The 27,783-nt window shown below is 41.0% G+C and overlaps 2 protein-coding genes across 4 annotated transcripts; both read left to right on the top strand.

Moving 5' to 3' along the window:
- Window positions 1-4,961: 4,961 nt before the first annotated feature.
- On the top strand, window positions 4,962-16,725 carry marchf7 (membrane-associated ring finger (C3HC4) 7). 3 transcript variants are annotated; one of them, XM_053684181.1, is made up of 12 exons: window positions 5,079-5,094; window positions 7,445-7,542; window positions 7,730-7,915; window positions 10,675-10,839; window positions 10,980-11,145; window positions 11,902-12,072; window positions 12,282-13,230; window positions 13,594-13,763; window positions 14,676-14,779; window positions 14,910-15,011; window positions 15,148-15,196; window positions 15,967-16,725. In XM_053684181.1, the coding sequence occupies exons 3-12, from the start codon at window positions 7,742-7,744 to the stop codon at window positions 16,053-16,055; spliced, it is 2,139 nt and encodes a 712-aa protein (XP_053540156.1). In that variant the 5' UTR covers window positions 5,079-5,094; window positions 7,445-7,542; window positions 7,730-7,741; the 3' UTR covers window positions 16,056-16,725. The 3 variants fall into 3 exon arrangements, with proteins under 3 accessions (XP_017337548.1, XP_017337549.1, XP_053540156.1); XM_017482059.3 differs by lacking the exon at window positions 7,445-7,542 and having other exon boundaries at window positions 4,962-5,094; XM_017482060.3 differs by lacking the exons at window positions 7,445-7,542; window positions 15,148-15,196 and having other exon boundaries at window positions 4,962-5,094.
- Window positions 16,726-18,233: 1,508 nt separating this feature from the next.
- fam171b (family with sequence similarity 171 member B) lies at window positions 18,234-27,263 on the top strand. Its single transcript, XM_017480770.3, has 8 exons — window positions 18,234-19,038; window positions 22,244-22,483; window positions 23,230-23,322; window positions 23,875-24,033; window positions 24,522-24,698; window positions 24,851-24,967; window positions 25,148-25,271; window positions 25,398-27,263. Exons 1-8 carry the CDS (start codon window positions 18,894-18,896, stop codon window positions 26,647-26,649), a joined length of 2,307 nt encoding a protein of 768 aa, XP_017336259.1. The 5' UTR covers window positions 18,234-18,893; the 3' UTR covers window positions 26,650-27,263.
- The last annotated feature ends 520 nt before the right edge of the window (window positions 27,264-27,783 follow it).

The following is a 27,783-nucleotide window of genomic DNA, read 5'->3' as shown; positions in this document are numbered from 1 at the left end:
GTAAGTGAATAAAATGGAAAGCAGAAGCAAAGAAGGTAGCAAGTTGATGAAGAAGGGACAAAAAAGAAAGAAAGAAAGAAAGAAAGAAAGAAAGAAAGAAAGAAAGAAAGAAAAGGAGGAGTTGTGCTTAATAACACTTAGGGCTCGGGTAAAAGCAAACAGGTCAGCTCTGTAAATACTGTGTTAGTACATGCAACTAAAACTGAAAATGATATTAATTGTAAAGAAACAGTTGTTTGTATTCTCTCTCTCTCTCTCTCTCTCTCTCTCTCTCACTGTGGTTGGATTGAAACGTTTGCTGTAACGGTCAGCTATATCAGGGTGGTGTTTGTGTAGGTCTGTCTGCTGTGATTAGGAGCTGGAGGTCAGTGCAGCGTGAGCTCCAGGCCTGAGCACATTCACACCAGCCTGCATGTCGTCTGATCAAAACTAGGCCAGTGAGGAGACTGACCACGACTCCACACCCTGCCAACAACGTTTGTGTGTGTGTGTGTGTGTGTGTGTGTGTGTGTGTGTGCTTTTATATCTTACTGGGGAATAAATAGTAGGAATATCTAACAGTTTGTACCTTACGGGGAGATTTGGCATCACATTAATCATTAATTAGCTTCATTAACAATTATTTCAATGGAAGGAACTCAGAAGGATAGTAAGACAGACGTGTTTGTGTGTGTGTGTGTGTGTGTGTTTATCCCCCATGAGCTGTCCATCTCCACACAGCAGGGTGGTTTTGGGTGGAGCGCAAATCATATAATCACAGCAGTCCCTGTGTGCACCTGGAGGTCTGGAAAACAGTGTTCAAGTAGTGGCGTGTGTGTGTGTGTGTGTGTGTGTGTGTGTGCGTGTGTGTTTTGTCTGGATGTAAATTGAGCACTTATAAAGCAATGCACTTAATTCCTCATGTAGTGAATTTGTTGCAGTTCAGAATTTAAAAATATTACGTTAAGTTCAGATGTTCTTTCTCAGCCTGTCCTGTCAATTACATAGAAGGATACAGTCAGGTACCCTTGTATAAAAAACACTGAAAAGAAAGGAAGAAAGGAAGAAGGACATGAGTGTAGAAAAAAGTCAAGACAAAGAGAGAACAACAATTAAATATATCAAGACCAAAATCAGACAATGAGCAAAGAAAGAAAGGAAGAAAGAAAGAATTAAGCAGAAAGATGGAAGAAAGAGCAAAAAAGCTAAAGAGAACAAAAAAATTAACAAATGTAAAAAAGAAACAAAGAAAGTAAAAAGAAAAAGATAGAAGAAATTAGACAAATGAAATGAAAAAAAGGAAATTAAGGATCAAGGAAAGAAAAACAAATCAAGAAGAAAGAAAGAAAGAAAGCTTGTGCTTTATCTTGGTCAGGGTGATGGTGGAATACTATCCCAGGAATACTGTGTGTGAGTCGTTCGTGAGGAATACTGGGCTGTTCATCACAGGACAACACACACGCGCACACACACACACACACACCTAGAGACAATTTAGAACCACGTTTTACCCTCGGGCGTGTTTTTGAGAGGTGGGAGGAAACCGGAGAACCCAGAGGAAACCCAACATGAGTAGGAGATGGGAGAAATCGGAGGTCAGGATGGAACCAGGATGGAAGTGATATTATTTATCAGCAGAATGAGTCTGATGATGAGCGGTGCTGATGTGGTGATGTGAGAAGCATTTTGAGAGTTTTCACCTCACAGTCTTTCTTTGGAGTGTGTGTGTGCCACGCCACCTCCCAGACTGCAGTGTCTGCTTATCGTGTCCTCTGTAAGAGCCTGACCTGGAGTGCAGGAGCTGGAGAATGTGAAGACTTCGGGGGTCAGCGTGGGAAAGCTTCAGTGAAGGGAGTGGGGCAGAGTGAAAAAACAGAAAAGAAAAAAAGCAAAGAGGGCTCCAGGCATTCCTCTGTGATTACCACATGTGTGGAAAAAAGGAGGCCAGACATTCCTTCTGCCGTATCTGCAGTTTGCTGACTTCTGGCCCTGATCCCTTCTTCTCCCTCTTCATTAAAAAAGCAAGATTTTTTTTTGTTCCTTCTCTGTGAACATTGTATAAGCTGTTGTCTAGTCTTCAAAGCATGTGTTCCTGCAGAGGAGCACACTCTCGCATCACACACCTACAAGCTTTCAATCCTCACTGTTCCTTCATCTTCTAAAATACACAGAGGATACACAGCGCACAAAACAGTGCTGCACTGTGCATCTGTTTCACACGCAGCACCTTTATCTGGGTTTATAAAATCATGTGCTAGACACAAACACTCCGGAGCTCAATGTCCACAACACAACCTGCTCAGGAGGTCACAACAGATACACTCTCAGAAATCAGCATGAACAAGACAATTAAAGTTACACCACAAACACACACACACAACATGTGACACGGAACTGTACAGATTAGTACCCATATTTCTATAAGTGTGAGAAGTCTTTCGAAAGAAAGAAAGAAAGAAAGAAAGAAAGAAAGAAAGAAAGAAAGAAAGAAAAAAGAATCAGGCAATGAGCAAATAAGGAAAGAGAAAGAGAGAAAGAAAGAAAGAAAGAAAGAAAAAAGAATCAGGCAGTGAGCAAATAAGGAAAGAGAAAGAAAGAAAGAAAGAAAGAAAGAAAGAAAGAATCAGGTAATGAGCAAATAAGGAAATAGAAAGAAAGAAAGAAAGAAAGAAAGAAAGAAAGAAAGAAAGAAAAAGAAAAAAGAATCAGGCAATGAGCAAATAAGGAAAGAAAGAAAGAAAGAAAGAAAGAAAGAGAATCAGGTAATGAGCAAATAAGGAAAGAGAAAGAAAGAAAGAAAGAAAGAAAGAAAAAGAAAAAAGAATCAGGCAATGAGCAAATAAGGAAAGAGAAAGAAAGAAAGAAAGAAAGAAAGAAAAAGAAAAAAGAATCAGGCAATGAGCAAATAAGGAAAGAGAAAGAAAGAAAGAAAGAAAGAAAGAAAAAGAAAAAAGAATCAGGCAATGAGCAAATAAGGAAAGAGAAAGAAAGAAAGACTTTATACCTTTAAAATAATTAAAGGTACATAACAGACCTTTTAGGACCGCTGATGTACCTTTAAAGCTTTAATGTAAATGCTAATTAAACACACACACACACACACACACACACACACACACACACGTACGCACGCGCGCGCGCTTTGTCAGGTATAAAGATACACACTACAGGTAGAAACCCAGTGACACAGAACTGTACAGGTCAGTACCTTATTTCGGTTTTATTAATTGATAATTCATTTCCGGATATTTTTGCTAAAACCTGAACTGTACACACACTGCACGTGCACAAATCCGAGCGCATTAGCATATTTATGATTATTGGGGCTTGTAGGCGTCTTGGTGTACGTTATTGCATTAGGATTTAAATACAATAGCGCTGATGTTTATTATTCTAATTAATGTCTCATTATCACATCTGCAGCATTTCTAATTAACTCAGTGATAGGGTAAATACCATGTGGCTCCATGCGAGCAGAAAGGCAAAGTGCAGCAGCATGTGGGGGAATCAAAGCGACACACAGCGCCCTCTGGCGACACAAAGCAAAACTTACGCGTGAGTTCTGTGCGAAAGTTTGTGCCCCTTCGCTTAAAGGGTGAAAATCCATCATAAATGACACTCTTGTTCTTCCTAAGAGTGTGCAAACATTGTCATTCAACTGTATATATTTCACGCAGGTTATTCTCTTCTGTCGGTTGGGTTTGCTTTTACAGCCTTTGTACATTATATGGCCAAAAGTATGAGGACACCTGACCATCACACCCATATGTGCTTGTCAAACATTCCTTCTTTGCTGTTATGATAAGCTCCACTCTTCCAGGAAGTCTTTCCACTAGATATTGGAGTGTGGCTGTGGGGATTTGTGTTCATTCAGCTACAAGAGCTACAAGTGAGGTTGAGATCAGGCGCTGATGTTGGGTGAGGAGTCTCCAGTTCCAGTTCATCCCAGTGGGGTTGAGGTCAGGGCTCTGTGCAGGACACTCGAGCTCTTCCACCTTCTGCCAAACTTAACACAGCACATCTTCATGGAGCATGCTTTGTGCACAGGGGCATTGTCATGCTAGAACAGGTTTTCTCACACCTCCAGGGTTGGGGGTTTGAATCCTGCCTCCACCCTGTGTGTGTGGAGTTCTCCTCGTGCTTCAGGGGTTTCCTACAGGTACTCCAAGTTCCTCCCCTTTCAAAAGACATGCGCTGTTGGCTGACTGGCATTTCCAAACTGTCTGCAATATGTGATTGTACCCTGTGATGGGTTGGTACCAGGGTGTGCCCCGAGATCCCTGTGATAGGCTCCAGGCTCCTTGCAAATCTTTGCAGGATAAGTGGTATGGAAAATGGATGGATGGATAATAATAATAATAGGCACAGTAAACCAGTGGTTCTCAACCAGGGATCCCTTTAAGTATAAGTAAATCTCATGTTCTCTATCAGTACAGATTTATTTTATGAAAATAATCCAAATATTTAAATATTAAACTCATTATTTAAATATATACAATAATATTTTGGCTATTTATTAAAGACAGAACTTTTTTTTATTGCTAAAACCTCAACCAACAGAACATTAGGTCCAACTTGACACTGTTTATATCTTTGCTTGTTTTTGAGTTCATTATTTGATTGATTGGTTGGTTGTACTACATTTATAACAGGTTTCCATATGCTGATAAAACCACATATACCGTCATTTAAGGAACATGTAAATTTTCTTCCAGAGGAATTATCCATACCTCTGCTGAAGTATTTATTCTTCGCTTTTAACGTCTTTTTTGTAATTAACAAATATGACAAATGTGGTTTATAACACTTAAAATGATTTATTTACATCGTGTTACTGACGACGTTATTGCATCACACAAACATTTATTCAGTGTCAAAACGTCCATTTCTAAATACGGCGATCTGATTGAACGGTGGAGTGACATGCAGGCGGGACACGTGTCGCTTCGCTCTCTCCTATTGGATGTACCGTACATCAATCAGCATCCACAAGATGGCGCCGTTGTCTTGTTTTCTAAAGGAGGGCTAACCCGTTCACGTGACATCCCGTATATAAACACACGGAACGCCATTAATGCTAAGAAAAAAATACATATAAAAGACGGGAAATCAGAGGTGAGACACTTTTGTTCGCGGTCTGTAGACGGAGTTTGGTAGGACAATTTAGCAGGACAATTTAGCGATTTCATTAACGTAAAACCATTTCGGTGAAATGCCTTGCAAGCTTTGTTAGTTGTTTTTTTTTGCTAGTATAAAAGTGGACAGAGTTGTTAGCAGGTTAGCTGCTAGCTTGGTAATGGAGGAAATACACGGCTTGGAGTTTTGTCTAGCCTTGCAACATTATGAATTCGGTTGCTACACAAGAATATTAATCGGTAATGAATTTGATCGGTAATCGATCTGTTTGTAATCTGGACGCTGCTGTGTAACTCCTTGTTAGCTTGTTGGAGCTTTAACTTGTGTGTTTTAGCTCGGTTAGAATTCCAGGCCCGAGCCCAGTTAAAGCATGACAAAAATGAGCGAATTTATTTTCCAATCAGATTCTTGTCAGTCTTCTTGTTGCTGTTAGTTCATAAAACGCATGAAGAAAGTCGCATTCAGTGCTGACATGTCGTGTCTGAAATCAGGCCTGATTTTTCCCCCCCCTTTTGTAAACATGTACAGGCCAGACAGAGTGAGAGACATTTTGTGAAGGGCATTCACTGACCCTGCGAATGTATAAAAATAATAATATAAGCAAGCAGATTGTTTAAGGACCAGAAATCTCCGCCGTGTTATATTCATGTTAAATGCATGTTGGTGGTGTTGATGGCTTTTACGTGTTAGTTGATCGTCAGCCAGTTTGCAGTGTTGAGTAGCCTGAGGTGTAATTTGTGTTTAAACACAGGATGGACTGCGTGAACTTTTGTTTTTCCTGCGTTGCTTTTTCACACGAATGTGTGTGAATGATTCAGGCCATGCTTGCAGGGGAAAGTATCTACTGCACGCTCAAAATGTCGCCAGAGCTCTACGTCACACCCTACTTTGCATATTCATTAATAATCGTGATTATTTCCATATCAAAAACATGTTACATGAGGATTTTCTGAACGAGCTTAGAAGTGAATTTGTCTTGAAACAAAAATGTTGAAATGAGGCACTGTGAACATGTGGACACTGGAGACTCCTTCCGTTCATGAAAACTTCATCAGCTGTTCTGTGTTTTTCTTAAGCTACTCGGTTTTTAATCTGTTCACAAGAAACCGTTACTATAGAAATGTTACTGTATTAGTCATGAATATTAACCTGTGATATGCAGCTGTGCTACTGTCAGAGCTGCTGCTGTTGTAAAATTAATCTACACTTCTGACCAATCATGTTGGAGAACTCAACAGCACTGGGGTATAATGGATTAGAATTTATTGCTTATAGAAAGGAGTGCTTTTTGGTCATGAAACTGCAAAAAAATTTAAAAAAGTCAGTATTTGGAAAATATACATGAAGGAAATGTTTACAGATGCAGTAACTCCTGTTTTATTACTGTAAATATCACCAAGAAGAGAGTTTAAAGCAAAGAAAAGAGGTGTGTGGGTGGGATTGATAATGATCAGTGATTAGTTGGCAGGAACAATAGCGACCGTTGATTGAGTTCTGGGAATAATGCTGATTCAGGCATTGGGAGTGATGGCGGTTGGTAAGCAGTGTGTTTGGAGCATTTGTTTAGATTTGTGTCTAGGTTTCTTTTAATAAGTAATAAAGTTGTGACCAAATCTAATGACTGTCATGGGTACATTGCATGTTTTTCCACATCTTTTACTGTACCAAACTTTTCTTTAAAGTAATCAGGATTGCAATTAGACTATTGTAAATTCTGTTGCTGTGTTGCTTGGCACTGAGGTGGTTTTAAACTTGCAAAATGGCAGATGGGACTGGGGGGGGGGGGACTAAAGAATTCCTCAAAGAGAAGTGGTCAGTGTTTGTTTTGGAAGCTGTGAATTGAAAACTTGGTGCAGAAGTTGAACCTTCTGGAGCAGGAGTGCTATTTTGATAGGACTGTAGAGGGGTATTTATAGAGCAGCTGATGGTGGGGTAGTTGTCGTTAACAGAGGGGAAAATAACCTGTGAAGGTGTTATGATCCTAAGCATGTGGGGTTTTTTTTTTATTGCAAAAAAATGTTTAAAATCTTCCTGTGTTTATTCGGTGTAAAGAGTAATGTCTGAGAATGTTGGTGCCAAGATCTTGAAAAGAGGTGTGGTGTTCTTATTGCAGTGTGCATCCTACTGATAGTCATGTGTGCGAAATGGCTGTAAAATGAAGTTTAGTGAGATTTTATTGCATGCGAAAGATTTGGTGGCACTTTCTAAGGAAAAATTCACCCTAGAAAAGAACAAGAGCTTCAACATTGTATTAATGAGACATACAATGTAGCTGGAGGCCAAATCCCAGAATGCAGTGCAGCTGCATGATGCATGATTATATTGGTAGGAAAAGTGAAGGTGTGAAAGCTGATGTTTGACCAGAGTGTACAGGTGAGGATCCTGGCTACAGCACTAAAGCGCTGCCGAACCATGTGCTTGCACTAGGTACGTAAGGACTTAATCCTATTGGCAACAATATCAGCTTGGCATTGTGAGTAATCCAAAGTGAAAACGTGTTGAAGTTTGCTTACAAAATATGTTAAAGTTCATGTTAATCATAAAACTTAACATGCACGTAATTCAAGTTGGATATTTTTCAGTAAATGTTTGCATGTGTATTTTGTTCTTGCAGTGCTCCTCAACCATGGATTCGAAGCCTCGCCGGCTGCCTTTCACGGTCTCAAGCTCCTCTTCTCTCTCTCCATCGTCCTTCTCGTCCTCGGCTCTGAGTGCCGGCCGGCTCTATGGCAGAGGGAGCGTGTTGGGGAGCGAGCGCTTCAGCAGGGGCGCCGTGGGAAAGCTAGACTCTGACTACCAGGTAAAGAATCCAGACGCAGATCCGCAGGTGAACAGGTTCTCCCGGGTTCCTGTAGGTCAAAGCACCGTGATGTAAAACAAATAACGCCGTAAAACAAAACACCGGCAGCTTCCAGGACTGAAGTCGAAATCTGATCAAGGGAAGATCAGGAGAAATGGCTCCTTTTGTTTGTGTTGTGCTTATTCGCACACTACTTACAGTTGCACACTACTTACAGTTGCACAAACATGATCAGAATATTGACTCTTCATACTGACGACTTAATCTGGACTTTATCTAATTTCAAATGCTAATCCAGCTGTGTGTAACTGCTTTTTCCAAGTGAGTGTGGTCATCAGTTGCTGTTCAAAGTGGCCTAGAACACAACGTTGTGCGACACCATATTGCTCTTATTAACAAATCTGCATTTACACTCGAACAAACCCACGTTCAGGATGTGATCTTAGGAAAATGTAAATGAACGCTTTTTCAACATGTCAGAATTTTCCATAGTTTGTTACCGCTTTAACAAACAGCAACTACATTTCATAACTAACTGTAAATACATTTGTATGTTCATTACTGAAGTCTATCCTAGCTCTGCATATGAAACACCACCATGTCACATTGTCTTCCTAGAATCACAAAAGCTCACAGTTTGGACTACGTAGTGTGGACACATCAATATTTCATTGTCAATGTGACGTGGGGGGGGAGAGTTTTTAACCCCTTGCTATGGCGATACAGGTTTGGTTCTGGTAGCTGTTTTGCATCAAAGTTATCTGGTTGAACTTTGACCTGTGAATTCACAAACCTGTGAACCAATTGAAAATAGGAATGATTGTCATAATTAGCAGCTCCTCCGTTCGTTTAACTTTAAAGCCACATCAAGCTGGACTTCTGCACCGGCCTCCGTTTTCTTCCTGTTGCATGGCAGAAAATACGCAGCCTCGTTCACTGGCACACGCTTCTCTCTGCTTGATCGACTGTTCCTGCCACTGTGAAATTTCTATTTCATGTCTTTTTGAGCACTTCTTGAAAATTTGGCAGCAAGTGTTTATGGAGCGTTGTCTTATTTTTATGAAGTATCTAGCCTAAATTCCTCAATACAAACTATTTGTCCATATTCGTAAGGCAGGAAAGCTTGTTCGTTGTTTATTTAATTATTGAAACAGTCCAGGCTAGGATTGCTGGCCCTTTTACTCCAGCTTGGCCTGGAGTGCCTCACTAGATAAGGTTACAAGTTGTTTTTAAACCCTGTGAGTGTGCCGAGGCCTACATGCAAAAACAACCTACCTCCATGGCTTTTTAAGGCTTGGCTTGTCACGACTAGTATCTAAACACCTTTTGTTTGCTTAAACTTAAATCAATGAAGATGCCGGGTATCTGTCTATGAGGAGGATTATAACACAAGTCAGACTAAATGTCATTTTCTAGTGCCGTTATTGTAACGCTGTGAGCAGGGTTAACTATAAGGAATGGGAACTGGAGATGAGTGTCATTGGAACAAAAATAAAAATAGGTACTGATGGTACTGATCTTGTTCTCTCGGCACTGGGTCCAAGCGAACACCTGCAGGCTATTTTTGTCATTTGCATGAACTGCCTTTGAACTTGGTGTATTTTATGTCATGTGTTCCCACGGCACCTCTGTGTTAATCATAACAAAAGGGACTGTTCGGGATGGTACAGGAAACTATTTTTTTGCATATTGCTGCAGAGTAGAGCCGAGCCATGCCAACTTGTTTTTAGTTCTATTTAAGGCACCTTTCCCACCATTTTAAAATAGCCTGCTATTCTTCTGTCTCTAACCAGTCCATGAGCTGAGCTAGCAGGGCTACAGCACTGCCTTGCACTGTAAATCCATTGAGAATTGTACTGTTTGGACAGCAAAAAGTTAACACTGAAATTATTGCATACAATATGGAAGGGATAAAACACAGTGGCTTGCTGTTAGGGTTTTATTCCTCTTTAATTTTTCCCCCAATTATTTATTTAAGAACATTTTGTTGTATTTTTTATCCATTTATAGGAATGTGTAATGTTGTGGAACGTCCTGTTCCATTCCATAGTAATGGCAGACGGTCAACATTGATCTGGGAAGGTTTCCTGTAAGGAGACATTTAAGGAGTCTCCAATGTTGAGCTGTAACTTGGTTTTTGTTTTTTGTTTTTCCTTTATTCCCCCCCCCCCCCCCCCCCCCCGACATCTTCAGGACAGAGAAGTTGATATTTTTGTGGTTTCTCAGTAACATAAAGCTTTTGGGTTTTTTGTTTTTGTCTTAACTCTTGGAGGAGGAGGCGGGGGAAGAGAAGGCTGGTGAGGGGAAGACTGCTGCCACAATGCAAATGAGGACTGGAACTAACTTGTTATGCAGACAGCATTAAACAGATAAAAATTCAATGTGATGTTCTTTCATATGTAATTGTTGGAGAATTTTTGTAGTATAAGAGGAACAAAACACTTTGGACATGCTGTTTATGGGAAAATAATAAACTTCGAGGTGTAACTGTAACTCTGCTTAATCTTGCAACCCTATCATTGATTGTTTTCCTGTAACACCACATTCCTTATTCCTTACACCTTACATGTGCCCGGCCCTATCGCACACTCTTCGAGGCAAATTTGTGCTGGGACATTATCCAATTTGTCATTAAATGGAATAGAATTTTGTAATTAAGAGGTTTAATGCTGAAAACTGTGTGAAAGTCTTGAACATTTCAAGGTGTTTTAAATGTTTTGTGTGCAGCTCTACCGTCTTACTGTCTTACTGTGTTTCAGAGCCCTCGTATCCCAGGATCCAGCAGGGATTATAGCTTGTCTGAGAGCTGCCACTCCAGATGGAAGACGTCCATGCCCCTCTCTTCCTCTTCCTCCACCCCGTCCTCCTCTTCATCTACGCCGTGGACTGAGTCCTCTTATGGAGGAAGAAGCAAACCTGTAAATGTAAGACCTAGTAGTTTTATTTATTGACTGTTTATTCACTAGCTTCTTACAGCTCAGTTATTCAACTGCCTTAGGTGACGACGCCTTTTTAAAAAAAAAAAAAAAAAAATTATTTTATTTTTTTCCTCTTCCACACTGAGGTTGAGTCCGAGAGAGGATTAGGTTCGTACTCCACTCTCCTCGGCTCAACTCAAGACGATGAATCCAAAAGAGCCAAGCTGTCTTACGCAAGTAGATCGGCGTATACCAGAACCCCGTCTACATCTACACCCAGCAACACCTACTCAAACATGGGTGGCATTTCAGGTACTCTTACACTGGCCAATATTTTTAATCAGTTTAATTAATGTATAGTTATTATAAAAATATTCAAATGAATTTCTTCTTGAAAAGAATAAGAAGTAAGGAATAAAACGCAGTGTGTTGTGTATGTGGGTAGAGGAACATAATCAGTGTTGTGGGGGGTGAAGCAGAGTTGCTCTTACTGCCAAGAAGTGGATTTATTTGTAACAGTACATCCTGAAGTGTTTTATTCCTCTTGCACCACAGCGATTTACCAACGATTACAAAAAAAGTTATTTCCTATTATCACTTGCAGATAAACTGTCCAAAGTGCAAACTCTTTCCCTGAGGCAGAAAGCTTGGCTATAACTTTAGCTCTTGACTGTTACAAAGCTCTGAAACTGGAGACACCTTCCCTAAACATTAAATGTTGTGTGTGTGTGTGTGTGTGTGTGTGTGTGTGTGTGTGGTGTTAAAACAACAAAAAAAACCTTCAGCATAATCATCAATCACATGTTTTTGTTTTTTCTGTTTATGTAGTGCATCCACCACACAAGTACCTGTAAGCTTAACCTTTTGACCAATCAGATTTGAGGATATAACAGTGCAATAAAGGAAAATAAATTTCTCCATAATTCAAAATGGTTGTGGGTATTAATGCGTTCTGAATTTGTGACTGACTTTTATGATAAGTATTCGTTGCTTGTCTTGTAACCTTGATGTACATATAATCTCTTTTATAATAAATGCAGGTAAATAATAAACTGCTCTTGTGTTTAGATTCGTCATGGTCTAAATCCAGCTTTAGCCCTCTGTCCCGATCCTCTTCATCCTCTTGGTCATCAGACGACGATCTATGGGCTCGCAGAGATGTGGAGAAGAGGACTGACTCTGGCCTGTCTGGTCTGGGAGAGGCCAGCTACAGGCCCACGCCGTTGACCTCCTCACTGTGTGCGTATAGCTTTAGGTTGGGGGGGGTGCACCGATGTCTGTTGTGAAATTCAGAGACGTTTAAAAGGGCATGTTGACTGTTTTTGTCCCTCGTTTTGTCATCTGCATGGTGTAAAAATGTTATGCTAATGTGGACAGGTAATCATTGTAACCTGTACTCAACTGTAAAATCAGTCCTGTCTTCTAATTCCCATCATGCCTTGTTTCAGATCGCCCAGAGCGTGTGACCTCCACCTGTGCTCAGGGAGCTCGACCCAAAGAGAGCCTGTACTCTTCATCTCGCAGGGAGAACAGCACCTCATCCAGCCGCCGTCTTTCCTCTGACTTTGTCCCGTCCTCGCAAAGGCAGGTCTCTGACTACCAGCCCAGTCCCCGTCTCTCCCGAGATTCAACGCGAAACTCCACCTATGAGCCATTGTCCCTCTCCTCCTGGAGCTTGCCCTATTTCACGCCCCTATCCACACGCAGCTCTAGCTCAACTTATCCTGATCCTGTGCCAAACCCCACCTCCGAGGGTGGCGACTCTGATGGCAGAAGCACGACCCGTCGGCTTTTGTCCCGCCTCTTTTCTAGGCGCTCCAGCCAGGAATCGAGCTCCGCCTCTGGTTCCAATTCAGCCTCGAGATCTTTTGACTCTGGGCCTGAGGAGGCACCCCCATGCGAGCCCCCACTTGCAGCCAGAGAACGGGAAAACTCTGAGACGGAGCTGAGGAGCTCCTGGCTCAACTGGAACCGCTGCAACCCGCTGTTCTCCCGCCGAAGGAGAGAGGGACGAGACGAGAGCGCCCGCATGGACGCACACTCGTCCACGCACATCCCTCTTGGCAGCCCTGATGATGGGAGTAAATCTTCCACTCAGGAACAGGAAGCAGAGGAGGAAGAGGAGGATGAGGAAGAGGATGAAGTGTCTGTGGGAGCAACAGCCGCTCCTCCAACCAGAGCCTCGGGACTCTCCTCCCTCTTGCAGGAAGCTACACGTGTCCCCGGGCGGAGCCCTGGCGTCACCCGGGTGATGACTGGTCCTCTGTTCCGCATGCCCCAGAACGTGATTATAGGAATGGATGCAGCGGTGGCTGGACAGAATCAGGCTGAGGCGCAAGGGAAAGAGAAACCTGCCCCTTCTAGAGATCCAGAGAGGCTTCGGAAGATTCAGGAGAGGTCAGAATCTCAAACATGGCTTCCAAAGAGCCTGAGCAGTCTCTGATCCAAAGTTATTTTATAATACAAGCCACCTGTAGTGCAGGAGGTAAAAGTCATCAAAGTCATGTGGTGGTGGTTTTCTTTTTTTTTTTTTTTTTTTTTTTTTTCTTTTCTTTTTTTAAATTTATTTATTTATTTTAAACGCCTGTGGATGATCATATTCTCCAAGTCAGTATAAAGGACATTCTCTATATTCTTCTTTTCAAAGGGCTTGAGCAGGCGCTAACACTCATCTGTTGTCGTTTCCTTATTTTGGCTAACTCGTTAACCACACTCCCCCTGTTTTTTTTGTTTGTTTTTTTTTGTTTTTGAACTCTGTAGCCTGCTGCTAGAGGACTCGGATGAAGACGAAGGGGATCTCTGCAGGATCTGTCAGATGGGAGAGACCTCCAGCTTGAACCCGCTCATCGAGCCGTGCAGGTGTACAGGCAGCCTGCAGTACGTTCACCAAGACTGCATCAAGAAGTGGCTCCGCTCCAAAATCAGCTCCGGTGAGTACCTGTCCTCTTTACTTTTTAATCCAACAAGGGTCTCTGGGATTGGAGGGGATATTTGCCATAATAATTCGAGCAACTAAAAATTACGACTGCTCTGAAATTAATACATGAACATTGCATATTTTTGGTCCGTGTGGTGGGATATTTTTCTTTTTGGGGGGGTGGGGTTCCTCAAATGTCTAAAGGTCCATCCCCCACTGGTTCCTCGGATTTCTGCTCTGTTTCAGATTTTAAAGCTGAACCAAGAACCTGCATCTCAACACTATTCTTTCACATCCTGGAATTTCCCACCTGGGATTAAGTCATGTCCTGTGCTGTGGTTACTCCTGCTTATGTGTCCTTTGCTTTTGTTCTGGCCTGCTGTCCATGCTCAGCCATGTTTATACTTCTGTCCTTTTGTCACTGAATTTGTCCTTTTTCTAACACCTATCTATTAAATCTGATCCAGGCAGACATCATCTGATTCTTTTTTTACTTTACCCTTATTGTGTTGCAGTTCTGTTATTTGTTTGTTTTAGGAGCTTGAGAAAGATGCTATCTAAATAAAACCCCTTCATTTCTTTCTCTGCATCGGTTTTGTTTGCGCCCTCCTCCATCCCTTCTTTTTCTTTCCTCTCTGCCTTCCTTACAACTTTCCATATAATCTTCTCTTCATTGTCTCTTTTCATTCAGTGTTATTTCTCTTCCTGTTTGACTTTTGTCTTTCTTCATTCCTTTTTCTTGCTTCTTTTCTTTCGCCCCCTCCATTTTGTCCCACATCTCTCTCCTCTCCCTCACTCACTCACCTTGTTTCTGTCTGTCTTTTCTTCATCCTTCTCAATTAGATGTGCTGCTGTGATCAGGTTATTTATTTTTAGGTTATTTTATTTTTCCCCATATATCTGTTTAACTCTTGTGGCTCTGCAGGCTCAACCCTGGAAGCAATCACTACCTGTGAGCTGTGCAAAGAGAAGCTGCACCTGAACATTGAGAACTTTGACATTAATGAACTCTACAGGTCTCATGAGAGGGTGAGAGGATCTTCAGTTTCACTGTAGCCATTTGTCATTACATCTGTATACACTGAAATCTCTAAGTAGTAAATCCTCAGTGAAATTATTTTATTTATTCCCCCACACCCCCACTTTGTTTTGTTTGTAGTCGGAGTACGAGTTCATCAGCTGTGGCCTGTACCTAGTGGTTCTGCTGCATCTGTGTGAGCAGAGGTTCTCCGACGTGCTGGGTGCAGTCAATGAAGCCGGGGTGAGAAACTTCTCCTGATCCTATAGACACTTATCCGTCTGAGCGCTTAACGCACCTCCTGATACTGTACGTCTTGAAATATGAAATGTTTATTTCTCTCCAAATCAAAGTCACATTCTCCTCCTCTCTCGCTCAGTTTTTCAACTTGGCGAGAACTCTTCACGAACACATGGACAATCTTGAAAGTACGTTTTTTTTAAAACAATTTTCCTTTCCTTATTATTTTGGTTCAACACATTTCATAATATCAGACTTGCTCAGTGTAAAATAAACCTCATTATATTTGGGGGGTAAGTACTTTTTCACCACACAGCTAACATTTTGCCTTTTTAGAAATGAGGTCTAAAACACTTTGCTTTGTGCTGCTGTTGGAAAATAATCAACCATGGGGTGGTAGCAGTGAGGCCCAAAGTGTTTTATTCCTCTGGTACCACAGCAATTTGTCAATGATTGTAGTGTTTATTCATTAAAGAATGAGTCACTTTTTATTTTCTTCTCTCCCCTGCCCCTGTTTTATAGTTACATTAATGTAAATGGTTACATTAGAGTAGCTGTATACAACTTGGAACACAAAACAGTGTAACTTTTCATGTTGGCAAGAAACAAATCATGAAGACTTCCAGTGATGGAAAACTTGTAAAATGGATGTGTCTTTATGAAAACTCTATTAAATCAATGATTGGGTTTTTTTTTTTTTTTTTAATAAAATATAAATGCAGTATATCAACCTGTGATTTGCAGCTGACCAATTAGATTTGCAAATTCAACAATGCTGTGGTATAATTTGCTGTAAAAAAAACAGGTGTGTTTGGGTGTGCATGTGAACCTACACACATGCTGAATAGATGATTGATTTTTATTATTTACCCCCCCCCTCCCAAATTTACTGCATGCCTTTTTCAGTTTAATGCCATAAAGTTTTTATAATCAAATGTGAATTGTTACTGTCTCTCAGACTCCTATGCTGAATCTGACGAAGATGATGGGCAGAACAGGCCGTCCATCGACTTCGGTGACCTAGAGGATGAAGAGGAGGAGTTTTAATCGTAACCAGGATCCGTCTCCTGTCCAGTGGCCGTGCAGCCATTTGACTGGGCCCAGCAACGGCACCATTTAAAAATAAATAAATAAAATAAATAAAAAATACTGTCCGCAGCCCTAAAGGAGGGCTTTCACAATATGCAGGGGTGTGTTCACGCGTGTGTCTCACCTCCCCTTAGGATTTTTGATTGAGGATTTACTTTTTTTTTTTTTTTTTTCTTTCTTCTTTTTCTTTCTTCTTTTCTTTGTTTTTAGGTTTTGCATCTGAAATTTGCAGAGCACATTATAAAGCTTTATTGAGTGACTAAGTGAAGGACTTTAAGGCTTGTTTGCGTGCGAGCACACCAAACTGGGCTGCAGGTGGAGTGGCGGGCGAAGGTGGCTGATGGTTAGCAAGGCAAATCTAACCCTGTGTAGGTGTGTTTTAAGGTGATCAATTTGAATTTAACGTCAAAGCTGGTTGGAAAAATAAATGACCCGTTTTAATTTCTGTGTTCATTTTTTTCATGTGATATGGATTTGCTTTGAAGTGAGTTTCGATCGAAGAGTATGAGCGCATGGTTGGCTGTTCCGTTGTCTGTCTAATCGTTGCTTTTTAAACAATGTAATATTTGTCCTGCTTACACACTTTTCTCGATTATTACAATAAATGTTTTTGATGTACGGAAATGCATCACACATTCTGCTGCTTTCTTTCATAACAAGCTGAGGATGGAGAACTTGACCTAAAGTTTAACTGTGAAGCCAGCAGGTTTAGAATTAAGACAATGTAGTGTTCATATACATTGATGAATTCTTTAACAATAATATGGTCTCTGGTAGGCTCTGTTTCAGAAAGTCCATATGTAATTATTTTGTATTTTTAAAAAATCATTTAAAAGCAGTGAATATTTAGCTTGTTTAGAATGATTATCATAAAGTAAATACACCTGTACTGTGAACAAATGCTATATGCCTCCAAAAATCTGTGGACACCTGACAATCACACCATATGTGCTTGTTGGATGTCCCAGTTCAGATTTATTCCCCCTTTGTTGATATAAGCTCCACTATTCTGGGAAGGCTTTCCAGTAGATTTTGGAGTGTGGTTGTGAGGATGTGTTCATTTAGCTACAAGAGCATTAGTGAGGTTGAGATCAGGTGCTGATGTTTATTGAGGAGGTTCCAATTCATCCCAGATGTGTTCAGTGGGGTTGAGGTCAGGGTTCTGTGCAGGACACTTGAGTCTTCCCCGTTCTTCCAACCTTAACCCACCATGTCATGGAGCTCACTTTGTACACAGGGTCATGCTGGAACAGGTTTGGGGCCTCCTGGTTCCAGTGAAGGTAAATTTGAATGCTACAGCACAGACATTCTATACAATTATGTGCTTCCAATGTTGTGGCAACATTTTGAGGAAGAACCACATATGGGTGTGATGGGTCTCGACAAACTGTTATATAGTGTAGTTCAAACTGTAGAGTAGTTGTTAGTGTTGCCAGATTTGTGAGTTAAGTGAATAGTAGTTGGGAAAACCTTAAATCCTAATATGCATTTTTAGTACTAGGTCAACTGTTTGAAAACTACACAATATGGACCAAATGACAAATATTTTGTCCCAACAGTTCTCACAATTCCTGCATACATTAAATGAAAACAGGTTGTACAGAACACCCTGAAGCAGTGGTTCTCAAAGTGGGGCCTGTGATTTTCATTACATATCCTGTTTTACTTCCTACCTGAATTATATTAGTTAAATCCAAACCTCAATAACAGAAATGGTAGGCCTATAAATAAACCTGCAAATGTATTTTACGCTTAAAGTGATCCCTGGCTGCAAAAAAAAAAAAAAAAAGTAGAGAACACCTGCTCTAAATGACTAGTTTCCCCTCAAAGATTTTATGTAAACCCAACATCAAAGGAATCTTTTTTGACTACGTTTACATGCACGTCAAATTCAGTTTAAGATCCATATTTGTGTTGTAGCCATATTCCGAATACACTGTTTATATACAGGCATCTGAATATTCCTGTATAAATGTTTGTTGTATGCTTGAGTTGCCATTCCTAAATACCTAGCCTACAGCTAAGCGTCTGTTAGCAACCACAATTCCTTGCAGATTGCGCATGTGTGTATATCTCCTTTCCGTGGATTTTCTGAATAAGGGTTGACATCCGATCAAAACACGTGTATTCGGGGGGGGGGGGGGGGTCAGACTATTGTCTTGATCTGAACTGGGTAATCAGATTGCGCAGTTTATATGACTCGATACTAATTATGTAGCCAAATTCTGATTAATATCAGTATATTGATGTGCATGTAAACGTAGTACTTGAGGAACCTTTGTTTTTAAGAGTACAGAGTTCACTCGAGGTCCACCACCAGCAAAGTTATGCATTTTAAAAATGTTTCAGTAATCATTCTGTTGTGGATCAGGGGTCTGTTCCAGTGTGAGGTGGGAATACACCCTGGATGGGAGGCCAGTCTTTCCCAGGGTGTTTTGACTTTAGACATCAAATGTGTAGCAGTGAAATACTTTTAAAAAGTGCCTATTCATAGCTGTGGTTATCAAACGTTTATAGCGATGAGGTAAGCTTGGCGGCATTATAAGTCAATCTGGCAACCCCTGACTCGTCGCATGATTGGCCAGCGGGTGGCGCGATGACGTAACGGTGGACCACAGTGACGCGTTGCATCCCCGCATCCTCCGTGCTTTGACCGTGATGTTCAACACCACGACGTGACCGGGGAGGGGGAGGGAGGAGAAAAGAAAAGAAGGGACAAGAGAAAAAAATACAACAACAACATCAACAAGAGAAAGGAAACGTGGCGCTGGAGGAATCAGTGATGTCTCTCTCGCCATGCCGCATCCCGCCGCGTACCTGCTGCTGCTTCTGTCCGTCGCGTTCGCGCTCACCGAGGCCGCGGAGCTGAAGGGTCTCGAGCACAATGCGGAGACGCCTTCGCGCAAAGGACGTCGGGAGGAGACGGCGACCGCGCCTGCGGGTAACAATAACATCCTGTAATCACATCAGGACCATGCACATCATCACGGCATGATGGCTCGTGTCTGTTTTTTCCCCTTTACTCATGCATCCTCTCATCACCACTTCATCAAATACACATAAATGAATAAATGTAGATGAAGGAAAAGTGCAGGCTAGAATGATGAGATATGATAAGGACTCTACGCAGAGACTGATGTGTTTACTGTAACATGACGGTTTCAGGCTTCATGTCTGCATCTGTATTTATGATGCACATTTACATCCACAGGCAGCCCAAACGAGCCCTGTATAATATTTCACACAGTAGCTATATTTCTCTAGGACAGGCCAATTTATAGACTCCTTTAAAATAAACCTTTTATTATAACAAGCCCGGTAAAGAATAAAAGCCTGGTTTACATTTGTCACAGATCACTTGTCTTAAGCCGACTTCACGATTTATGACATTCGTCCCGATTTTGTCACGAATCGTAAAGGATAACGATAACTTTTGGTCGGGAGTTGAAATCGGTCATCTTGGAACATGACGTGGTCGTTGTTTAGTTTGAAGCCGGGTGCACACTGTGCGATTTTTAATAGTCCTTTGTGACTGTTGCTTGTCAGACTGTACGAACTTGATCCCTACTGTAAGCCATGTCACACTGTACGATCTCAGTTGTCATTAATGTACGACAGCCAAGACGTGAAAAACGACTCATGCAAGAAGAATGTACGGAGTAGGAGAAGCTACAGGACTGTGCCTCAAATCTTCTGACACTGCCAGAATTTAATGGGAGGAAAAATTTAATCATTAATCACATAAATCATTAAACATTAATCGGCTGTCGGGGAACACGTCAAACTAGCGATCACAAACTACAGATTTTGGCCTAGGATTATAGGAATCCTTTAGGATTCTCAAAATTTATATCAGACAACCAAATCGTGGGCAAAATCGTACAGTGTGAACCCGGCATTAGTGCCGCTGCGACCATTCGACGACTAATTTTTTAAAAAATTGATTAAAATCTGTGATCTGTGATGTAAAATCCACCAATAGGAGGTCGGAGTGAGATGACATGAAACTCAAGGCACAGCTACAAATTAGGTAGTGGCGACGGCAAAATGTAAGCTAAACGAAACATGGGATTTAAAAGAAGAGTGGTTTGTATAATTAATGGCTCATCACAGTTATAACATGAGATTAAAAAAAGGGATGTGGCAAGAAATAAAGGATGAATTATAGCTGTCAGTTGTGATAATCAGAAAGCAAACGCATAGAGTTTATTTACTGTTATGAAAACCCGAACGTATTTCATGCTTTCCAACTGAAGAGCCATAAACCCGTACTGCACCCAGCATGGCAGAACGTAGTCGTTTCCTGTTTTCATAGGTCTACGTTGTTCTTGACATGAAGAACACGTTATCATACAGTGCGACAGGTAATACGCATAATGTGACTAATTTAGTGCCACTGCGACCAAAGACAGGTGACGACAACGTTCTGTCAGCGTGAGAGGTTTTGAATTGTTTTAAAGTTTTAAAATCTCAGCGTGAGTAAGATGATGCATCATCACTTCTGGGGGGTTTTGATTAGTACCCGACCAGCTGGGGGTCACCCTCACTCTGGTGGCCATCATGCGAAACTCGCAGGACAGCTACAAACTACGTAAACAAAACAAAACATACTGTGTGACGAAGTAATAGTCTTAAAGACTGCTGTAATCTCACAGTCTAAAAAGTTCATACTGTACAGCAGTGTTTCAGTGTATATCACATTCGTTATATTGTTACACCGCTGTTGAATTCTCGATTCTGATTGGTCAGAATGTTTTGATTAATTTTCTCCAACAGCAGGTCTGACCGTTGTGCGGAACACTGTAGTAACAAATTAGACAGGGACTTATATGGTGGATGCTTATATGAATACAGTTTAAAAAAAAATAATAATCTGTATTTATTGATATGAGGATAATTATTTTCTGTAAGCAGACATTTATTTATCGCTGATGGAAGGAGTCTCCAGTGTCAGTGCTTTGTATGTTTTCAGGACAGAGGAGTTTACACTTTAAGAGAAAGTGAATGAATGAATGTTTATAGCTGCTATAAAGTAAGTGATAACAGGAAAGCTAGCTTTGTTTCGCAGATGAAAGGTAACTATAAACAGGTAAAAATATGATATATTTAGACACAAACCATGCTTTGTGTTTTTTAAATAACAAAACTTAACTTTAAGATGACTAATGACTACAGCGTACATGTGCATCTCAAAGAATTTTAATATCATGGAAAAGTACATTTCTTTCCATAATTTAATTAAAAAAGTGGAACTTTCATATATTCTAGATTCATTACACATAAATTGAAATATTTCAAGCCTTTTTTTTGTTTTAAGCTCAATGATTATGGCTTACAGTTCATGGAAATAAAAAATCCAGGATCTCAAAATATTAGAATAAAGAATTTATAATACAGAAATTAGTCAGATTTGGATTTGACATTTTCTGATCCGATCTACTACTGTTGTGTTTTTTTTTGTGCTGTTGCTGATGCAACTCTTTCGCATAGTTTAGACACAGAAGCTTGCAGAGAGTCAGGTGGTGTCTGTGAGGATGTTAGTATAGAATTGTAACAGGCTGATCTAAAAAGCAAAAACAGAAAACCTTGTATTATTATTTACTGAAAGTTGGCTTTAAGCATTCTTTTAAATGTCTTAATCTACAGCATTTTATTTCATGGGGAAAAGCACCATCCATACTCACTGTGCTCAGTTAATGGGTACGTTACTCCAAAATGAACGGAAGTAATATAATTCAGGCACAGTTTGACTTGGCTGTGGCTTTCCGCTCTTCTTGCTCCCGTACAATGCACACAGTTGGCACTTTGATCTATTTTTATGTGTGTCTGGCAGAGACGTGGGCCTCTTCTCATTATTATTTCATGCCGATGAGAAGGTTAAAGCAGAATACAGGGCGCCATTAATAAACAACAGACAATGACAAATAGCCATGAAATACTCAAATGATTTAAAGTTTTGTATTTTTTTTTTCTCTTTAATTAAACAATTTAGGGATGGATGAGACATAATGAGTAATTTGCAGAAACTGCATAGTTTCCAGACCAACCAAAACTCATTGTCCGTGAAGTATATACATTAGTCAAGCTCCAGTTTGCTTTAATTACGCCAAACTGAAAATGCCCCCTACCTCTGCTGTCTCCTCTAGAGCTGTTTTCATCTCTGACGCTAAAGGTGTGGGTGAAGGACGCATCTAGTCAGCGGTACCTGAGCGGCGCCGCAGTCCGGGTGTTTGTGAACGGGTCTCTGCTACAGTCTAGCCAAACTGAGGAGAATGGAGAGGTTCTTCTGACTGTACCCTACCAGCTGGGGGTCACCCTCACTCTGGTGGCCAGCATGGAGGCCTACGTGCCCACTCAGCTGCCCTGGAAAACCACTAAGATGCCCAGTGAGTCTGTTGCATGCATAAGGCATGCAACTCCAACTCCCACTTGGAATTTCAGAAATTCTTACATCTCGAGCAAATTATTGGCATATTATTTTAAAATATGTGCCACGACAACAGCGCTGTTGAATTCTGGATTGCGATTGGTCAGAAGGTGTTGATTAATTTTCTGTAACAGCAGCTCTGACAATAGTGCAGCTGAAAATCGCAGGTTTATTAAAGCGTTCGTTCTAATACAGTAGCGTTTCTATGTGTACTTGTGTAGTCGCTGATTTTTAAAAAGTGTTGTTGTTTAACACTGAAAAATGTATAGCTGTTGATACGGTGAAGTTTCTTGTAGGGAGACATTTGTTTAATATTTATGGAAGGAGTCTTCAGTGTCAGTGCTTTGTAACAGTCAGAGGTAAGGCTTTAATTCAGAAATTTTCAGGACAGGGGAGTTCATGCTTTAAGAGAAAGTGAAGGAATGACGGCTTATACAGTAGCTGCTGTAATATAAGTGATAACAGGAAAGCTAGCTTGTTTCGCAGATGGAATGCAACTATAAACAGGTTAAAAAGTATGACGTGTTGTTCTTTAATAAATAGAGGCTACATTTAGATCTTATTCTTTATGTAAAAGCTACTTTTCTACCTGCAAAATAATGTCTTTACTGTATACACATACTGTACTAGCAGTAATTTTATAATTTAGAACATAGTGGTGGTTTATGAACTGACCTGATACAATTTTTACATGTTGTCTCCCAGTATTTTCTGCTGTCACGATGTCCCTGGTCCCACAAACCCAAGGCAACATCTGGCTCTTTGAAGACACCGTGTTGATAACTCGAAAAACATCTGGTGAGCACACATGCCAAATCTGTGTATTTTGAGTCATCTAGTATAAAGAGATGTTCATACTAGATCTTGGAGTAGAGGTGTTTCTCTACTCCAAGTTCTTTCACAAAAAAACAAAACAAGAGATACATCGTAAACTTGTAGCACATGCTATATTTTGACCATTTGTTAACCAAATGGTGGCCTAGTCAGTGCTCAAATTATTTAGGGTCATTACTTACAGTTAAATGTGAAAGTTTGTGACCTCATTGTTTTTGGGTGGAAAAAAAGAAAAATGAAAAAGAAAAAGTCACAACTTATCTTCCAAAAATTGGAATTCTGAAATGTTCAAATGAAATGTGGGTGGATCCTGCAACAAATACAACAATGCCAAAAATATAGCACAAACAACAGAAAAATGAGGGCTGGAAGATGGTTAACAATTAGAACTGTTTACAATGTAGTTTTGCACTAGAATATTTTTTTAAAAATCTGTGAAGGAATATTTCTGAAACGTCGCACGCTAAATATTTAGCTGTACAATATAACAGATTTACTGTGTTATTTCTCCTGCAGACGTATTATCACAACCCATTGTCCAGTTCCCCAAGAGCCTTCTCTTGCTCCCGGAGAACGCCAGCATCTCCACGGTGACCGCTTATCTGACAGTTCCAGCTCCTCCTCCAGAAAAAGACAGTCATTTCTGTACCATGGGAGTCTTCAACAACAAAGGAGGTATGGAGCAGTAGACCTGTAGGGCACTCATGAATAAATGTTAATGACCATGGAGACAGGAATCACTGATATTCTGAGATCCTTCAGGCCAGATGTTACTTACTGAACAAATATGTTATGACATTTTGAAGAGCTGGTCATCCATCAATTTGGAAAGTAAAATTTGGCAAACACTTCTGCTTAAATACTTGATCATGTACTCTGTGTTTAATGAATTAACTCATGGCCAGGGCAAGTCATTAATCATCTCTACATCTATCTGTTGTACAAGCTCCATGTTTTATTGATTAATTGATTTAACAGTGTGTCGGGTCTGCTGATCTATGAATACTATACATTAACGTTAACATCTACATTACGCATAGCTCTGGTGCCGTGCTGTACCTCGGTTCAGCAATGTTGTGAGTGAAATAAGTTGCCGCCTTCTCTCTGGTTACGCCTCGCTACTCTTCCCTTGCATTCATAAATTACACTGCACCTTGCTGAAGTTTCAGGATACAGGAGCGTGAAATTGAGCCCTGTGGCAGTGCTGAGTACTCAACTGCTGTCCGATGAGAAAGAGATTGACATCAAAGGGCCAATTCAGCTCACAGTACCTTTACCGTACCACGCCCATCTCCGAGCCTCCGACTCCCTGCCTGCCTGGACCTTTGACATGACCACAGGTTGGTGAGGAGCAATCAGAGAAAATATATATAGTACTATATTCTTTCATTGTCCTTGTATCCTGATACTTGCTATGTCCAAAGTTTTTGAACACAGTCCTAGGCTCACTGAGGCTAAGAAGTATTTCTGACTGAACATTCTTTTGATCCAGGTATGTGGGTGAACAAGGGTATCGGCTCTGTCAGGATGGAGAGAAATGGTCTGGTCTGGACCTATGTGGCTCCTCACCTTGGCAACTGGATCGCAGCACCATCCCCAACGTCTAATGGTATGAAGATTTTTATGTATTCCCAGATGACACACAAAATTCAACACAATGTGTGCAATTTATGATTCAATCTAGTAACAACTGACTTGTTTGCCGATCTGGAAGACATTGCCATAATGCTGTTTTTCTAAATAATCTGCTCTAGCCCATGTAACCAGATTTCTGTTTGTGAAAATCTAGGTTACGGGGGACATGCATCTTCGATGGATTTCATCTCATACCATACATACCTTCTTGTGGGCATCTTGGGTGGGACTCTTGTAATCATAATTGGATTTTTATCTGTGATTTTATGTCACTGCAGGTAAGAGGTCTTAATAATATTTGGGCTCGCATTCAACTTTTGATGTTAAATCTGGATATCTGGACTAACGGTAAAGGACTCTCCGAATGATATGAGGTTTTTTTTTTTTTTTCAATTGCTTTACAGAGAATTGAGCCATGAGACTGAAAGAAAAAGATGGAACTCCACCAGACTGTCAATCATCAAGAAAGACCAGACCACATCTACTAGTTCAGATGAAGTCCATGAGCCCTTGTACAATAATGGAGACCATAACGGAGATAGGTCTTACTCAATGGCCACAAGAAGCGCAGGTGTGTCAGCGTCCCCTCGACATCAAGCCAACTATAACATCTATGTCGATAATGTTTGCCGACCAGCAGGGAACCTGTACGAGAACATTGGATCTGCAGGCCTAGAGAACCTCAGAGTTACCGTGCCAAACTTGTACGTAAACAGCGATGAAGTAGCAAAGCTTAGAGAGTTGTCTGAACAAAGCGCCTCGCGGCAAGCTCCTGGGGATAATTCAGCATATCGAGACAAGCTGTTCCACATCTACAACCAGCCTATGGCCATTGTCCAAGCTCCAGAGCATTTCCCTGCCCAGGGACAGGCTGAGTCCACTGGAAGCCGATGCGCCACCTTTCCCCGAAACGGCATGGAGCACGGAGCACAGACTGAGCGAAACTTGAAAGACAGTTTCACCCAGACACTGCCAAAAGTCCCACAACAAGACAACAATGTGCAGCCCGTTCTAGAAGGCCCACAGACATCCAATGCCAACCTAGGAATCTGGGGCCGCTATAGCCACTTGCTCGAGTCTGTCTCTGTCCCGGGGACCCTGAACGAGGCAGCTGGAATGGGTCCTTTCCATGGTGAGCTACAGGGAATCTCTGAGCAGACCCTGCTGGAGCTTTCCAAGGTCAAGCCTTCTCCTCTGCCTCCTCGGGCATGGTTTGTGTCTTTGGATGGTAAACCAGCAGCCCAAGTACGCCACTCTGTAATCGAACTCCAAGGCAGGCATCGGCCAGGCAGCAGCAACGACACCAGCCTGGACTCTGGGGTGGACATGAATGAGCTCCAGCAGTTAGTACGAAAGAATGAGCAGGAAGGACCCTCGATCACCAACATGCCCAAAGTAGCAAGGGGCCGTGGCCACGAGGAACAGGACTTGAGTAGTAGCGAAATCGGAAGTCCTGAAGATACATCTTTGAGGAACACACTGGAAGGCAGCAGTGCAGCTATCCCAAATATCCCAGAGGATCAAGATGCTGGTGATACATCCAGCGAGTCCAGATCCACCCCACCACCCAGAAGACTGCGCAAGGTGCGGGACAAAAGGCCTGATAAGAAAATGACTCGACATGTGAAGGAGGAAAGAACGCAAACAAAACGTTAGATTAAGCTACTGTGTGTGCTGAGCTTTGGTGTCTGCCAAATATTTCTGGATTTCATCAACCTGCCTTATTGTACTGTTATCGGGAGAGATGCCACACAGAGATGACCTGTCTTAACCATTGGAGCGTAGCTTTCTTAAAGTGAATTTCTGTGGTGTTTGCAAGTTTTCATCCAGCTATTGGCCATTCATGACACCAATCCATTGTTCCTACACAGCAGCTTCACATTTCACTACTATACAAGTCAATGTCGTGTTTGTACAAAGTCTTATGTTTACAAGAGTGCATTGCAATACCATGTATTCAGTTCCATTTTTTTTTCACTGTGAGCACAATGCCTGTACCTACAAAGCTATTTTTAAACTGATAATGTGTCTGAATACTCAAGGGGATGTTTGGAACAGGATGATAGTTTGGCTGAGGTCACTTCCTTTTTGTTGTAAATTCAGGTGTAGATATGTGAAGTAAGCAAGAACTGCCACCAGAGTGCCAAAAGTAGTGATAAAAGTGAAATCCTGTAAAAAATTTGACATCTGGAATTCCAAGATATGAGAAATGTTGTGAAACAACGAGGAATGTCAAGTATATAACCTATAAATGAAAGTTTATTCTGGCATTCAGAAAAAAAAAAGAACTATTCTGATTTAAAAAGGCCTTTAAGGACATTTATTTGTCTTGCACTTAAAAGTTGTTTAAATTTCTCATATTTGCATGCTGTTTTTTTTTTTTTTTTTTTTTTTTTTTTTTACATTAGAGAATGTAGCAACAAACATCAGGATTTTGCCTGAGGTCTTGTTTTACCAAGGCTTTAGCCCTGAATACATCAACGCTGTATTATTTAACAACTACAGATCCAGCAAACCATGATGTTTTGTGCATAAATGTTTTGGTGGACTATACAATTTTATGACTGACTAACAGGCTTTTTTTTTTTTTTTTTTTAAACAACTTTTTTATTGATGACTAGAAACAAACAAAAGATAGGTTGTTGCCAAGTAGCAGAGGCATATGAACTGGGGTTTCATGGAACTGGGGTGTGGTAGAACTGGGATTTGGTGGAACTGGGGTGTGGTAGAACTGGGATTTGGTGGACAAACTGATTTCAACATTATGCTGATAAAAATAGTGCTGCATGA

Source organism: Ictalurus punctatus, chromosome 12 (assembly GCF_001660625.3).
Source record: "Ictalurus punctatus breed USDA103 chromosome 12, Coco_2.0, whole genome shotgun sequence".
NCBI classification, from domain to species: Eukaryota; Metazoa; Chordata; class Actinopteri; order Siluriformes; family Ictaluridae; genus Ictalurus; species Ictalurus punctatus.
Note: the sequence above shows the minus strand (reverse complement) of the source record. Positions and strands in the feature narration are given on the sequence as shown.